Source organism: Stylophora pistillata, chromosome 2, assembly GCF_964205215.1.
Source record: "Stylophora pistillata chromosome 2, jaStyPist1.2, whole genome shotgun sequence".
NCBI lineage: Eukaryota > Metazoa > Cnidaria > Anthozoa > Scleractinia > Pocilloporidae > Stylophora > Stylophora pistillata.
This window is the reverse complement of record NC_142520.1, coordinates 7,039,129-7,056,341: the sequence shown is the minus strand read 5'-3', so window position 1 is coordinate 7,056,341 and position 17,213 is coordinate 7,039,129. Positions and strand designations below refer to the sequence as shown.

The following is a 17,213-nucleotide window of genomic DNA, read 5'->3' as shown; positions in this document are numbered from 1 at the left end:
AAACAGTTCACCAGGATAAAAAGACAAGGAATCAAAATAAACCTCATGCATGAATACAAGGACAGACTTCTTGTAAAAATAAGAAATGGAGGGCAAGTGAGAATTCAAAAGACATTTAACAACAGAAATAAACAGATCAAGGTTGAAAAGAATTCTCGCTGCTTTTGGATGTATCGATTCCAAAGAGGAAAAAACATCTCTTGCAAAGTATTTACAGGTAGGTACTTCATTGGTTTTATTGCTTTAACCTTTTGCACGAAAGAAACTCTCACTTGAGAAACATGTTCAGACTATTAAATGCAATATGGTCCAATAAAAGGAGATTCCTAATTTGCAATGCTTCAGTTTTGATTGGATGTATTGTGAGTTTAATATTTTTGCTCCAATTTAGTAATTGTCAACCATAATGTTAAGTGCGGCAAAAAGAAGGCATCTACACTCTCACCAAAAAAAGATAGGGTAGTGTCATCAGCATAAAAATAGACATCTCCAATATGAATATGAACTTGAGTATTACCGATGAAGCAATGAGAGATTGCATGCATTTTAGAAAGAGAAATGAAACCGTGACGCATTACTCAGAAAAGGCCGTTATCAGTTTTGTTTTCCAATTGAAGGTGGTTCGTGTATTGCTAGTGTAAGTATCGAATCGATTTTGACGTATCTCTGGCTCTGCGACAAATTGCGGAATTCAGATATTACAAATTAACTTGAGTGCTATATTGGTGATGATGTACTGGGCGCTCTTCGATTTATCGTTGTGACGACATAACGCCAGGACGAAATTTACCATTCATTTTCTTTCATTTACCATCGATCTATCGATCATAAAAATGAGGCAGCGCGTTGTAGTTGCCGGAGGGACTTTTCTGGTAATGCATCTAAGCAAATATAGTAATGCAATTCTACCATAGAATTCTACAAATCAGGGATTATCTTCTCAATATTTTTAGATAACGAGTTCTATGTGAAACTTTTAATGGTTTTGACCATCGACCGTTAAAGGGTCAGAAAACTGAAGACGAGATAAACATGAGGAGGGGTTGGGAAGGGAAAGTGTGGGTCAATACGCGTGAGGACAGCTAAATGCAAAACCAGGCGTGCGGAACATATAACTCAGCAATACGTAACGTGGCAACAATGCACGTGATACACGGTTATCATTTAATGATATATCTGAACACAATTGAAAGGGTTTTTAGAGTACAGTCGCATATAATGCTGTCTCTGAGATTAGAGTCGAAGCACTCTTCGTGAGAAGGGAGACAGGAAAGTGAAGTCGAAGATGAAGAATATCGCGGTGCGTTAGGTTTTGATTTCTAAATTGTTGACCACCGATCGAACACTCCATGAGGACGATCTGCGACGTATTCATCAAAATGCTTTTTAGAAGACAGCAATATACGTGGCATCAGCAAGAGCGAAAAACCTACACGGCGAGTGCACCGAGCAACCGTCACACGCATTCAGCCCAGGGTGCATTGTGCACTATTCGCGTGAAACTCGAAGTGGTTTCCAGAACCTTCTTTGGAAAACGATAAGAAGAAGATAAAAAAAGATCACATTACCTAATAAGACAATTGTTTTGTGCCAAACCTATTGAAAAGTACGTTTGAAACATTTTGATAGTTATCTCCAAAAAGTGTGGAGATTCACTTTAAATGTTCAATTATATTCATTCATTTTCTTTTTTTTTTTAATTGAAGTCTTTCCTACAGCTGCTATTACTACAATAACAACAAACTGTCTAACAGGAGGCCCTAAGTTTACTTAGTACTTAATGGATCAAATACTGAGCCATCGCGTGTAAGAAGAGCAAATATTTGGCATTCAAGATTTTAAAAGAAAGAACTAAAAAATTAAAATTAATAATGTTAATGATTTAAAACTCAAAAGACTGCTAGAGATAAACAAAATACTGTTTAAAGACAAGCAAGTCCCAAAATGCACGAGACGAGGGCACACCACATTTAGAGTAGCCTTGAGCCCTTTGGAAATAAGTCATTAAAATAACAATTAAGCCCTTACCGCTAAGAGAAGGGGTGACAACTGGCCTCTGATTAGATATTAACAATGAATGAACCATTTCTTTCGATTGGTTTGGATATTAACAATGAATGAAGCGTTTCCTTGGATTGGTTTAGTGAGAGTCTCCATGTTACTTTATATCAATGATTAAAGATAGAACGAAGCGTTTCTGCGTTTGATCAAATTTTGAAAAACCTCAAGGATTACTGACTTTGAAAAGCTGGCTTACATTGGTATAGACTGTTCATAAGTAGTGCCAACCATGACTGTCACACTGCAAAGGAATTACTCCGACAGCCAAAGAACCGAGCAAAACGACCTGACTTTGCCGACAGATTAAACTGACGATCGCATTAAACATTCGACGGCTAGTCTCAGCGTGTTAAGCTCGGTTATTTGAATATTATTTCAGTTCAAATTCGGGACAAGACTGTAACTCAGCTGCCCCCACATCGCCAACAAAACTCGGATTGATTTGTGAGCCCTTCGTTGTGGAGTTTCCAGTATATACAGATGGAAAAACAGTGTTCAGCTTTCTTTTAAATCGCTCTTGAATCTGTTGATGACAAGCGAAAAAAAATGTCAATTGTGTAGTATTGATATCTTCAATGTAGTAACTTTTATTTATTTAACTCTATTTATCCGAAAAATCTATATCTTTTGAAATTTCATCTCACCTGGCTGTTTCGCACGCAGTGTAGAGCAAAAATCAGGAACCCCTGAAACAGAAAAATGCTCTAAAAAATCATGGAGGTTTTTCTTTACAATTTATGAAGAGTCGAGAGTGATGTTAATTTAAAGCTTAAACACAACTTAAAATTATACTGCATTTACAACGGCAAAACATTTTTAGTAAAACTAGGTTAAGCTTAAAAAGAATTAGCAAAGGAGAATTGAAAAACTGGGTTTTTTTAACAGTTTTCATAGTAATTACAATTGGTTAATCTGAACGTTGACAAATGTTATGTCAAGCCACCTCGAGAAAAAGGAAAACAAAACAAAAAATCCAAACTGGTCTAATAATTTAAGAACCACTCACCCTAAATATCATGAATCCGCCGAGAGTTGCACAATATCAATTTAGTCATTCATTTTCTTTTTTCCTAAAGGACCTTTTTGATAAACCTTTTCCCAAATATTATATAAAAAAAGACCTATTGCACTTTTTTTAGTAATATCGAGAAGTTTAAAATACGCCTAGACAACCGTTGTTCTCCCCCCTCCCTCCCCCCCCCCCACCGTAAAGTGATGGATGACTGTGCATATTTGCTAACCTCTTGCGGATTCTCGATATTGACGGTCAGTGGCCCCCAAGCTTTGGTGTAGATGTGGTAGTAGTATTAAAACGTTTATCAATTACAACAAATGACATAGAAATGGCAGAAGATTCTGTATCATAAATGATTATACAGAGTAATTACTGAATTCTTATTTCTTAGTTATGTTATTTTTCCTTTTTTAGGACCGATTCGATCTTGCCATAATTAAAATGTCAGACCATGACAACTGAGGGATTTGTAAATCTGTTCTTTCTAGCCTGATTAATTCAATTTCATAAATCACAAAGTTAGCGCTAACCTGTATCGAGTTGAGGATGGTAAAAATGTAAGTGAAAACTTTGTGCAATGGTGACAGAAAGCCAAACAGCCACGTGACACCCAGCAGGGGAATCATCACCATGCCCGCTTTAACGCCAAGTCTAAAAGATGAGAACAATTCTATCACGGTATGAGAGTAAGCCTTCTCTTTATCTTCTTCACATTTATTTATCAATTTTAGATAAGCCACAGATTCCGTATAATAAGGAAGTAAGCGAGTATCATGGAGGAAGGTAATACCAAGTAATTAAGGCTGGCTCCGTGGAAAACAGTGGATTTTGCTTCTCCACGATCCCCAATGATCCCAGAGGAGGAGCTGGAAAACTCAATGGGAAGTCTCAGTTAAGTTTGGTTAACTTTTTTTTTTTTTTTTGGTGTGTGATATTTCAAAACATACCTTATTTGCTTCCCGTAGTTGTCTTCCGCTAATGGTTCTACAAGTGTAGTAATCTCCCTTATGACTCGCACAAGTATCAAAATGTTGAGCTGAAAAAAAAATGCCTTAAAACTTTGTATTGGAAAATGGACGTCGATCAAAATAAACATGATAGTCAATTTTTCACGAGTGCGAGACAAAGATTTCCGAAAATGGGAATCAAAAACATTCATACGACATGAATTTTTCATAAACTTACTGATTCGATAAACGCCACAAATGTCACAAAAATCCAGATCAGCTTATTAGTCGAAGACAACCAGCAACTTGAGAAAAAGAAAGAAAAAAAGGAATCAAAGAAAATTTCCAGCTGATAAAACGGTACCTCAGTTCAAGCCATCTACAATCCCTAACAGTAGCTAATGATTTTCTTACTATTTGTCACTGGTGTAGCTTTGGAGTCCATCTTTTCCAGTTGCAGTGCCCAGTGAAATGCCCACCATGACGATAGGAAGGCCTTTAATTAGAGAGAAAGAATAATGCAGTGTATGTTGGAGAATCATAAACCGAACAAGGCGGTAAATATTCATAAATACCCCATGACATGACGTGATACATGTGCATCTTGGTGTTGATATTGTACACCTTTACAACAAACAGGTAGAGATAAATTCCCTCGACAAACATCCAACAGAAAGCGGCCATCAGGAAATACTGCATAAGAACTGCTGCTGTGATACAGGCAGCCTACAAGAAAGAGAGAAAAAACACAGAAGTACATTCTCCGGCTGTGGAAAAAAACCAATTTCGTCAGTGAATGTGGGAACATGCAACTTACCATATTTTCTGTGGCGTTTATCCCGGCGAGAAAGATCATTTGTCCAGCTCCGAGGGACGCAGAAAGACATAAACGTATTTGTGACAGAGGTTGACGAACATCCCTGACAAAGGAACAAAAATAAAGAAAAAAAACCAAAGAGGAGAACAAGACAAATCAGTGATACTAATCAAAGCAAACTTGAAGTCAAGGGGAAAAAAACAAATATACAATAAACACAAAATCTACGAACAAATGAATTACATATTCAACATTCCCAATGTACGTAATTGGTTGCAAAGAAGCTGGAAGGAACGCTATTTTAAATGTCCGTTATAAATTAAAGGAATTGAAAGTAGATGAGCTATATTGTCACTGATAATGTGTGGTACTCGTCCCTCATCAATTTTTTTATAGATCGGCTACCCGAGCTTAGATCCCTTGTTCTTTTTTGCATCCATAAAAACGTAAAAAAAAAAAAAGAACTCGGCCAATATCCTGCCATCTTAGGCTCTTGCTTGGCCAGTAACGCACAAATATTTTACGGAATTAAGTCACTTATTAACCAGTCCAATAAGCACCAAGTTTTTCCAAATCCCAGTTGCCAATAGTGATTTTTTAAATCATTTTTTGCGCGTTTTGGCCTGCCTTATTGAATCAGCTTCAAAGTCATAACTGATTGTCTGGTACCAGTGCTTACGTGAGGAAAGAATACAGGATGATTGTCAAAAGCATCCCGATGATGGAAAGGGTTAATCCGACGTAAGTGATTGTCTCCAGAATAGTTTCGTCCTTCTTGGTGAGCTGTATTAGAAATTAGAAATAAAAAATAAAGAGTTAAACAATTGAACAAACGGATGAACTACTTGTAAGTACACTCGAAAATACAGACATAATTTTAAAAAATACCTTTGTGTCACCACTGTCAAAGTCAACTAAGACAGCAAAGTAAGTGAAATGATTGCATCTACAAACAGTTTCCGCTGAGTTGCTCTTCGATGAGTCTACTTGACAACCCTCGCCACTGAAACCGTCTGGACTTAAAAAAAAGTTAATGAATATGACAAATGAAAAAAAAATATGTTAAGTAAGGGATTGGAGTCTCCAACAAGCAGAGTGTTTAAAGGCCTATTTAAAGGAGAGCTTGGTTTTTTTAGGTACATTTGGACCGTCAAGATACTCCCACCTTATTCTTCTTAGGTGAAATATATGATAAACATTAATTTCAGGTACAAAATATCTCTGGCAGTGACAGACAAACAGAAAAAAAAAATCCATGGTATTAATTTAATTTTGGACGTTGAAGAAGGACTTTAATTTAAATTTAAATTACTCAATGTATATGCATTTTACCTCTTGCTATAGCCGCTCCAAAACACGCAACGCTTTTCTGCCTCCACGACCTGAAAATAGATTTTATTTCATTTGAATCAAGTCAACACAACAAAAAAAAGGACTGAAGTTATCTCTCGGTGCTCTAAAATACTAATTACCTCCAGGCTTCTGAACCTCAAGATGACATCTTGTTGTAATTTTTCCGGTTTAGGATCCATATCTGCGGTCATTATCCTGGTGTTCACAAACCTGTAACGAAAATTTTACTAAAAATAATCAATGCTAAGCTTATTAAGTATAAAATCTAAAAATAAAAAAAAAATTGAGTTTTTTTTTTTTTAATAGGATTGTGCAGGCCTTTACAGACAACTAACGGTCTTTGATTAACTGAGTTTCAAGCCTTCGAGTTACCGTGGACATCCAAAAGTATTGGACTGTATCATTCAGCAGATAATAGGCTAAAAAAGAGTGTGAGGCTTTTTTAGATATTTCTCTTGGTTCCTAAGAAAATCTATTTTGAAGTTGTACAAAAGGTAATATCTCGCTGAGAAGTCACAGGAAAATGTTCGTAAAGGCCTCACATCCTTTTCCGCAATAACATCTGACAAATATTCAATCCAAGTCTCATCAAAAACATAACCTATTTAACAATCCGTGACTGTACTCTGTTCTGCTATTAGGCACGCGGAAGCGGCTAGAGCACGAAAGAAGTGTAGGGAGAAACACAAGACGTAGTCGAGTGCAAATTGAGATCCTGAACAAAAGTCACCCCTGCTAACGACCCTATCCCGGATCCGGCATTACACCTTTCAATATTTGGTACCAGCTATCCTAAACTGGCACTCCTTACGCCGTAGGTCGCTTTCTTTTTTTAAGACTCAGTATATTTTCCTGCTACAAATGTAACAAAGATGATTTCTCTAACCAAAGAGCAAAAAAAAAAAAGGAAATTTTGCCCATTTTGACGAGATATTGCTAAAAGTAACCTTAAATCAAACATCCCATATTCGTTATTAAAGGGAAGTCCCTTTATAAAATGTTTGTCTCCATTGTGAAAAGTTAATAGTAAGAAAAATAATTTATTTCTAGTGCAATTGTCCTAAAATTTAGGAAACAAAGCTTTATTCTGATCGGCTGAATGCCCTACATCATGGAACATAACTCAAAGCAGACATGCTAAACTTGCACCAGTTCTCAAAAATTTCCCGCATCAAGCTGACCTTGTTTTGTCAGTTTCATTCCCAACAGATTGATGTGTCAGCAGTAGTTCGTGAAGATCATTGTACACACACCCTACGATCACTGACCCTGAAAAGGAAACAGAAAACAAAAAGATATGTGAAAATGAAATGCATCGGTATATGCCACAAAGCGAGCTCTTAATCTTGAGAGGTAATTTATGTTTAATGAAATTCGAGTTCGTTCGGGAATCTTGACCAAGATATTTTCGAAAATTAAAACAGACTGTAAATGTTCGACTCTCCTACATTAATGCTTAACTAACCAAACAAATCAATTGTTACTTTTACACTGGATATTGCATCATATGTCATATAATTAATTGACCCCAACACTTTGCTAGCAATTATTATCTTAGCTACCCATTTTGCTATTGTTATTTTTCTGCTTGATTTGGACATCATAAAAATACCAGAGCAGTTTGCGCGTTTCTTGTTCTTTCGTCCTAAATATTTATCCAAATGCAAACTAATACCAGAAGAATATCAATTTTCACCATTACTACCAAAAACAATTTTACCACCTAATGAGGAAAAACGTAAAACTACTATATCAATAAATCAGAAATCGAGAGCAAAATGATACTCCATGAGACAGACCGATAAACAGATGGTTAATACAAACCATTCTGAGCAAAATTTGCAGAAGATATATTGATGCTTGCTTGCCATTCTTCTTCCTTGAGAAAGAAGTCACTTGTATTTTGGCGGTAGCCTAATTGAATACCCACAGCTGCCGAAAGGAGCAGAAGATAAGTGACACAGTGATAACGTATGTGTAGGTGCGCGTTTTCTATGAATTTAATAAAGATTTAAAGGTATATATTTAGACAGAATCGAATTAAGATTACCCATATGTAATTGGGTTTCATAAGATGCAGCAGAATATAACTGTTCTACAGATATCCTTAATTACTATACGAGAAGATTGATTCCCCTTAGACTCGATGAATAGTGATAGATATTTACCGCCACTTTGGAGAATAATTGTTAAGAATATAAACAGCGAAAAATCATTAAGATGCAAAATATCCAAGTAACAAAAAAGCACAAATGTGAAATGGATCTCGGGTTCCAACTCACCCATTTTTTGGTCAGACATCTTTTTGGAAGGTCTTGCCTCACTCAAGTGGTACTTGCTGTACTTAAGAACAAATTTCTCGAAGGCGACTGCCACCCGAAAGATGGCTTCCGTTCTTTTCTTTATTTCTTCCTTACAAAGTTGGTCTATGATAGGTTTTGTTATATTCTGACACAGATCGGTGAAGTCTTCAAACAAAATCATTGCCTCCTGTAATTAGATAAATATTTCTCATTTATCATACATTAACTTCAAGTTTTTCAATATCTGATAATGTTGTAAACTCAATGAAAATTGAATTTCTGCAGGAGGGTCGAATAAGGTAAACAGCCCTTAATAAGGAGCATTTCACGTTGGACTTGTTTTGTATAAACAGTGATGCAATTTTCAGTTCAGATTTCAGATCTCTCGCGAAAAAAAGCAAAAACAATAACAACAACAAAGAAAAACAAAACAACAAAGACCAAAAAAGCTACAAAGAAAAATTCACGAGCAAGGAAAAAAAAAAAAAGCCGACAAAAACAACACGGGCAAAAAAAATAACAAACAAGAAAAATAAATAAAAAAAAGACAGAGCCTGGCAGACATTAACTTCTATGTTTCTGTTTGTTTGTTTGTTTCCTTTTTTTTCCCTTCCTTTTCTCGTTTTAGTATGCTATTTAACGTGGAAGAAGAAACATCGATGTCTTGTGCCTGCTTAGGACGCAGCATTCCTAGCTACTTAATAAAATGTATCTTGAGAAAAAAAATCGTTGTTTTGTCGAAAGAAACTGTTTAAGTTTCAGATATCCTGACATTTCGGAGAGTAAGACGTCTTCACCAGATTCTTATAATTCTCTCAAACTCCTACGCGTTCACATTAAGATGGTCACTTTCACGATAATGTGGACGCTATCTAGTTAAATGATTAATATATTAAATGTATGGTGATAGATACCTTGAGCGAACTTTCTCTGCTAATGTCTATTCCGTACAGTTTAGAAACATATTCATTTCCCTTAGGTAAAAAAGACAACAACGTTAACTAACGCCATAGATTATGGAAATAATCAAAGCAAAAAAGATAAATTAAATTACGATACCTACCAGACTCTCGATTGTTACCAGCGGCAATGATGGACTTGTGCAAGTCAGAGATGACGATGACAATGACGATGAAGACGACGAGGACGAAAACGACGATGATGACAGGGATAGTGATGGTGATGATGGTAATGACGAAGATGGCGATAAAGCTGGTAACGACGATGAAATCGAAGGTAAGGATGATGACAAAGAGAAGGATGATGATACTGACAATGACGATGGAGACGATGATAACGACGATGACAGTGGTGTTGACGATATTAACGACAATAACGATGATGGTAATGATGACGATGACGATGACGACAATGTCCAAAATGTTAATGGAAATAAATGAGATGATGATAATGACGTTGATGTTGGATTTTTTGGTGACAATGATGATAATGATGATGATGACGATGATGACGGTGACCGTGGTGAGAATGATGACGATAATGAGGAGGACGACGAAGACGATGATGATGATAACGATAATGAGAAAGTCGATGACAATGATAATAACGATGATGGTAAGAGAAATGAGAATGGTAATGGCGACCCATACGATGATTGCAAGTGAGCTGTATGTTAAAGCAAATTCTCATTATCGAAATGCAATCTAAAATAATATCAGAAACCTCTCATGGAATGGAAGAAACTTGGGAATTTACTACCAATGGTAGCGCTGGGCTTCACGTTCGCCCTCTGGGTCCCCTGCGGAGGCGCTTGACTTTCGGGTGTGCGCGTGAGTGGCCTTCGAGAAAAGACCACGGGGGCCATCGAGTTTTTAACTGAATTCAAGCTGAGTTCGACCTGAATTCGATAGTTTAGTGCTGAATTTTGAGTTCACCTCATGGTGCCTCGTGTAAGAGTAAGCGGTTAACTTTATGGTTCGTCTTCACTCGTATTTTCTAAACGGTAAACTTTACGGTTAGACTTAACTCGCATTTACAATCAAGATATCTTATTTTCATATAGGGGGCACTTAAAAACACTTACTCAAGGTCTGTTTATTGTTGAAATGGTACTCATTAAAAGTCTGGTAAGTTACTTTACCTTGTGTAGATAATGGTTGAGTTTTAATGACTTCAGTTGTTGTAGTTGAAGCAGTTACAATAACCTTTGGCGTAGATAAAGTCCTGTAATTGAAAATTGAGATGCACTTCTGCTCAGCCATTGAATTGACTGGCTGGATTTCTGTCCTGTTACAGGAGCCAGTGTTGCACTTTTGTTTACACTCATTTGTGGTGCAAAACATATTGCATCCATCTACTCCCCCGTTGCACTTCTGATCACACTCTTTCCCGCAGCATTCCAGATTACATATTTTAGCATCGCAATGTTGCAAACATTTACCGCTACTCACGTAGCATTGTGCATCGCATATATCTATTCTTCCGTTGCATTTCTGTTCGGGTATATCATGTATTGCACTTCCTGTAATGTGACATTCCTTAGCGTCACACGTCTGTTTACATTTAGTAGAAATACAATGCATGTTGCATTCTTTCACTGCACCATTGCATTTCTGATCACACTCTTTCCCGCTGCATTCTAGATTGCATCTTTTAGCGTCGCAATGCTGCTTACAATTACCGGTGCCCACGTAGCATTGTGCATGGCATCTTGCTACAACTCCGTTGCATTTCTGTTCTAGTGTATCATCGATTGATGCACTTACTGTCATGAGGCATACTTCAGCATCGCATGTCTGTTTACATTTACTCCCGTTGGAATACATAATGCATTCTTTTACGTTGTTCTTACACTTTTGATCACACTCTTTACTGTTGCACTCTAGGTTACAGCTCTCAGCGTCGCAGTCTTGGTTGCAATTCTTTCCGTTACAGTCAAGAGAACAGTTATAGTTGCCTTTATGGCACAGTTGGTCACACTTTTCTTCCTCCTTAAAACATTCCCGTGAACATGGGATCTCGCTGGAGTTGCAGATATCTTGGTCAAGTCTGGCATATCCTGGAAAAATAATATTTGAAAAAAAAAAACAAACAAACAACAACGATGATAAAGATAATCAGTGTCGCCGTCCTTTGTAAGTTTTTTTTTCTCTTTCTTTTAAAGAGATACGACATTAAATCCCCGTGGCTATGCTGTTTAAATTTAAAGGAATGTGTTGGCTGAAAGTCATTAATCATTAATTGACACCAGAGCCCTGAAATGGGATTCACAGGTATGCTTCAAAAGTGATGTTGCTGGGGTCGTTACAAATTTACCAGAACAAATGAAAATCAGAAAGAGCAGCAGACAGCTTTCAATTAAAAGTTTTCATTTATTTCGACTTATTTGCCATGTATTAACAGCATCGAAAATTAACGATGGAAACATCAGCGTCTGATGGTACACGATGTTTTAATAAAGTCTGTAGACCTAAAGCTCAGAATGAATAATTTTTAACTCCACATTTGTACATTTACATAGCGCTTATATCCTTTTGCTGAAGGCGATTGTTTGTGACATCAATAGCAGCGAAATCTTTTCGAACCCCACGATAAAACATTGTCTTTTAAATACTGTTCCCATTGATACCAATGGCAGAAAGAAAGTATCTACAATGTTCATGAAGCACTCCCTGGTCTGACTACAGTGTATCCTTCTCTGATTTACTGGAGAGGCACACTTTTTTTCTGTTTAACAGTGTCAATTGTTCAACTGTCATTTGCACAACGACAGGAGTTTGATAAATCAACAAAGAGATAAAAGCTGAGAATTCAGATAGAAGAAAAAAAGAACATTCCGTCTTTTCGCAGAGTCCTCAATTTATGAGGTTTTTTGAAATGTAGTTTAGATAAGTTTTCCAGTACACATGCGTTTATTTTGATCATTTTACAGAATCCATATCTTTGTTCTAATTCAACATGCTTGAAATAAATCTTTATTTACATGGCTGCGAAAGAGTCTTACCTTGAAAATCTACTTAAGTTGAATTGGGCTTATAGCTAACTTGAGTTATCTATACTGAGCTCAGTAATAATAATAGACCGGTTTCTCAAATTATATCCTCGTAATACAGGAAGATGAGAACTTCAAAGGTTTTATTTCTCTTCCCGTCCTTATTTTCGTCCAAAGGCCGTCGTGAGGGCAAAATCTTCGAGTCCCGTTAGGGAACTCTGATGAAGTTATTCTTTTCGGAGTATGCTTGTGGTACTAAATGAACTAAATTTATGTTCATAAAAGAACTTTGGTACTCACCCAACAAAGTTATTGATACTAGAGCAGTTCCCCATATCTGACATGCTTTCGTAAACATCTCTCTTCCCGTGTAGCTTACGTTACTGTCAGCATTACGTTCAACCAGTTCTGTTTTTGTTTTTCCCAATTTTTACAAGCTGAACATTAGTATAACGCTCCCTCTCACAGTATCAGTTCGGTAGGAATAAATTTTTTTTTTAAATCTTCTACTTGGATCGGTCTCCTGCTGAAAGGATAAGCTTTCCGCATGTGTTGTTTTGAGTCAAAATCAGCCTTCTTTTGCTAACTCATTATGCAGGGAATTAAATATAATGCAAATTTTTGATATCTTATCTTCGGTTAAATTCCATTTTAAGAAGCCCCTGCGCCTGTTTCAAGCAAATATGAAAAATAATCAATCAATATCAAGAGATACTTTTCCATTACGTTCCTCACTAATCTTTCAAAATAATAAAATGAAATAAAAATTTATCATAAAGTCAAGCTCGAGATAGTAAATTTTTGGTATCAATTACAACAGGAACTGCAAATGTCACTCTTGCTGTCAATTATTTACTGTGCTTCTGTTGTTTACTCAGCTGTTTAAGCAACAATGTCGGTCTCTTTAGAGCATTAGCATAACACGAACTGACGCGGAAAAATATGATTTTACTTAAATCAAATTTCTAATTTTCAAATGATCCCCACAGCTCAAATAACTGCACTGGCATATCTTTCTCTGCCATTTTTACCCTGGTCTTCTCTAGAAGTATTTGGATGTCATTTCCATCATTTTCTCTTGATGCATCACTCTGGAATTCCAAGGTATGCCGAGCAGAACCCTTGAGCAATGCCACTATGACCTTTAACTCAAGGTCATTTCACTCTAAAACCCACCCATGCGTTTTTGCGAAATTTATACAAGCTAGTTTCCTCATGTAATGGAAAATGAAAATGGCGGTTTTCACGCAGTAACCTCCGTCGACGTCGGTAATTCTCTTCAGATTAGTCTCTCGGAAAGTAAATAGACCAGCGGAAAAGAGCAGACCCTAAGAGTTTCACCTTTCTACATGGAAGAAAAAAAAGTGGTTTCTCAGTACTCAGCGATAGTAACCTTAAAAAGTTGGTTTCAAACGCTGTTCAGAACCATAAAGAAGGTCACAAAACTATTTCATCGATGCGAAATATGAAAATTATTAGGATGCATGTTAATGTCCACATTTGCTCTCTAAGCTTTGCTTTTTGGCCAATTGTTTCTTTTTCGGACGATCTCTTAGCAGCGGAAATCATCAGCTGACATGCCAGGCGCCTGACGTTGTTTATTTACTGGGATGACTAGATATACTAAGTATTAAAACAAAAGAGAAGAAGAAGATAACGGAACAAAATTAATAAAAGAAAAAACAAACAAACAAAGCAAAAAAAGCAGAAAAATTAAAAAAAAGAGATAGCAGTCACAGAGAGGGTCTGATTGGACTGCTAAGCATCATATGACCTACATCCTCGTTCCCTATTTATCGGAAGAATAAAACACGATATTCGTCACTCTTCGTCTACATTACTATTTTTACAGTGCTGCAAATCGGACTTGTTTCGAAGAAGTTATAATTATTTCAATTTCTTCCCTTGAATCCAAAGTGATCGAAGGATTGTGACCCAAACGGTACTGTAATAAGCCGTGAACAGAGACAGCAGACAACGAGAATAAAAGCACGTGTAGTTTAATGGCGAACTGAAAACAGAAGATCAAAACAAGCCTGCCAAGACTGACGGGTAACATGCGTGACGCGTGACGGGCAACACGCCTTTTCCTTTAAAAAACGGAAAGTTATAACTAATAACATTCAGTTTCCACAGCAGTAACAGTGTCAAGAAGCAAAAAAAAAAAAACAAACAAACAAAGAATGTCCCAATAGTGATCTTATGGTAACTCATCAATTAAACATCTCAACCAAGCAATGTTTCTAATGTGTGGTTCTTCGAAGGCCCATCAAGTCAGATATCATTGTTTCACTTCTCCAGGGTGCACTGGAAGGACTCTACTAATTAGGGTAAAGATTACCTGCTAAGTAAACAAAAACAATGTTTAGGGAGGCTTTCTAGTCAGAGTAACGAGCAGGAGGGCGGATTACTCTACTGCTTCGAGTAACAGTTCTTTGTGGGGAGCTTGGAGGGTCATGGACTGGAAAGGAGAGAGGAGACCGAGGAGTGAACATGCAAGGCGGAGGGGGTGTCCTGGATAGTACACATGACTGAAAAACAGGTAAGGGATGTGATGCCTTCGATGGAGTCTCTGGTGTTGAAAGGGGTGATGATTGGTGTGATTTGCTTGGTGTGTTCTCCAGTGCTGAGGAAGTGGTGTCGCTGTCACCCGGGTATAAGAGCAATAGAGATGGAGGTCCCACTTGTTTTGAATGAGGAGAAGGTTGTATTTGCACTCGATTGCGCCTGAGTTGTTTGGTGCCAGTCTGGATGTAGTAGGAGCGTGGACCAGCAGAGCCGGTTATCCGACCAGGAATCCATGCTTTGGATGACGAGGAGGTGGGAGGCTTGGCGTAAACATGGCTACCAGGAGGGAGTTCAGTTAGTAAAGGCCCGGCATGCTTGTCATACGCTTGTTTTTGGTTTAGTTTACGATGGATGTGCTCTGCCACCACATTGTTGCCGGGAGGGGGAAGGGGTTCGAAAGTGGATATGATTTGTGGGAGATCAAATCGAAGAGTGCGTCCAAACAATCGTTGAGCCGGTGAAAACGTGTGTCCTGCCGGCGAAGTGTTGCGAACTGAAAGGAGGGCCAGATCCACATCAGCAGCGGTTAATAAAATATGTGTAGCTGATTTCACTGCTGCTTTCGCGCGACCATTGGATTGGGACCAATAAGGGGAGGAGGTGATATGATTAAAACCATAGTTTATTGCAAATGCCTTGAATAAATCGGAGGTGAATTGGGGTCCATTGTCAGTGATAAGAGTGCGGGGAACTCTATGACGTCCAAAATGCTGCTTGGTTGCTTGAATAACAGCTGAAGACTGAATGCTGGGAAGCTGATCAAGTTCATAGTATTCACTATAGTGGTCCACTTTAACTAAATATGCTGAGCCATTGAGCTCAAAAAGATCTTGTAAGACCTGCTGCCAAGGTAAGTTGGGAACAGAGTAGGGTTTTAATGGTTCCCGAGCATGCTGATGAGGGTACCGAGCACAAATAACGCAGGTTTTGCACATTTCCGTGATCTGATCATTTATACGAGGCCAATACACACAACTACGTGCATGACGAAGAGTGAACTCTGTTCCTCGATGAGCAGCATGAAGCTTGTGAAAAATCTTCCTGCGAGGAGCTAGAGGTATGATGACACGATCCTGTTTGAAAAACAACTTCTCGTGTTTAGTTAATTCATGACGAGTGGACCAGTACGGTTGCGCAAGGGCAGGGACAGCAGCCTTGTCATTTGGCCAACATGACTCAATGAAAAGGCGAGGAGCCGTGAGCTCTGGATCTGTGCTTGATGCAGCTCTGATCTCCTGTAGGGTAGCATCCTGAAAGCCAGACAGGTCGGGAGAGTTGAATCTTATTTCAGTACGGTACACGAACTCTTCATGCATCTGTTTGTGAGATGTCATAGGCAGAGGTGCTCGCGAGAGTGTTTCAGCTATGTGTAATGGCACACCACTGTGGTACTCTACACGAAACGAGTAGCGTTGGAGAGAAAGCATCATACTTTGTAGACGACGTGGTGCAGATGCCAGAGGTTTCTTAAAAATGGCTTCAAGAGGCTTATGATCACTCTGGACAGTTATATCAGCCTTGCCAAAAAGAATTTGATCAAACTTGTGGAATCCATGGACAATAGCTAGTGCCTCTTTCTCAATCTAAGCATAACGTTGTTCGGTGGGAGTGAGGGAGCTGGAGCTAAAAGCAACTGGTTGCCATTGGATGTCATTTGAGTTTGAAGACGAAGATGTTGGCTGGAGTAAGGCAGCTCACAGGCCATAATCGGAAGCATCAACCTGAAGTACTACGGGAGAATGTACATCAAAATAACGAAGACATGGAGCTTTAGTAACTGAATCTTTTGCTTTAGTGAAAGCCTCTGTGTGCTGGTCAGCCCATAGGAAGGCCTGATTGAGGCGAGTAAGTTCACGTAGTGGACCAACTATTTCGCTGAGGTGAGGACAGAACTTGAAGAGGTAATTGATTGTCCCTATGAAGCGGCGGATAACAGCTTTGTCTTCAGGACAAGGCATGTCAAGGATGACAGAGACAATCTACGCACTAGGCTTGAGACCCTCAGAAGTGAGGACATGACCCATGGACGGGAAAGCATCTGTTTTAAATTTAACTTTCTCTGGATTGAGTCTCAGGTTGTGTTCTGAAAGACGCTCTAAGAGTTCCAAAACAGTAGGGTCATGATCAACCAGAGCCGAGGCTAATGACGCGCCGCGACCAACTACACAAATATCATCTGGAATGTTAATTATTCACT

At 38.2% G+C, this 17,213-nt stretch overlaps 3 protein-coding genes across 3 annotated transcripts; 1 reads left to right on the top strand and 2 right to left on the bottom strand.

Moving 5' to 3' along the window:
* Positions 1-1,143: 1,143 nt before the first annotated feature.
* Positions 1,144-7,549, bottom strand: LOC148736896 (adhesion G protein-coupled receptor D1-like). The gene is made up of 13 exons (XM_088750795.1): positions 7,375-7,549; positions 6,313-6,403; positions 6,173-6,222; positions 5,729-5,858; positions 5,520-5,623; positions 4,841-4,943; positions 4,599-4,749; positions 4,438-4,519; positions 4,262-4,328; positions 4,024-4,112; positions 3,607-3,727; positions 2,706-2,747; positions 1,144-2,584 (listed from the first exon to the last, which is right to left on the bottom strand). The coding sequence occupies exons 2-13, from the start codon at positions 6,382-6,384 to the stop codon at positions 2,432-2,434; spliced, it is 1,164 nt and encodes a 387-aa protein (XP_088606921.1). The 5' UTR covers positions 6,385-6,403; positions 7,375-7,549; the 3' UTR covers positions 1,144-2,431.
* A 1,999-nt stretch (positions 7,550-9,548) lies between these two features.
* On the top strand, positions 9,549-10,319 carry LOC148736895 (uncharacterized; the record flags this gene model as incomplete). Its single annotated transcript, XM_088749203.1, has 2 exons — positions 9,549-9,890; positions 9,933-10,319. Coding segments are annotated over 2 exons (531 nt in total), but the record flags the coding sequence as incomplete, so codon positions are not given.
* Positions 10,320-10,425: 106 nt separating this feature from the next.
* Positions 10,426-11,528, bottom strand: LOC148736894 (uncharacterized; the record flags this gene model as incomplete). The annotated part of the gene is made up of 1 exon (XM_088749202.1): positions 10,426-11,528. A coding segment is annotated over one exon (1,002 nt), but the record flags the coding sequence as incomplete, so codon positions are not given.
* Positions 11,529-17,213: the final 5,685 nt, after the last annotated feature.

Coding starts and splice junctions, on each gene's coding strand:
- LOC148736896 (XM_088750795.1), bottom strand. CDS start 6,384: ATGACCGCAGATATGGATCCTAAACCGGAAAAATTACAACAAGATGTC. Junction 4,113..4,261: donor TTGTGGCGTTTATCGAATCA/GTAAGTTTATGA, acceptor TTTTTTTTTCAG/CTCAACATTTTGATACTTGT. Junction 2,585..2,705: donor ACTGCGTGCGAAACAGCCAG/GTGAGATGAAAT, acceptor TGTCATCAACAG/ATTCAAGAGCGATTTAAAAG.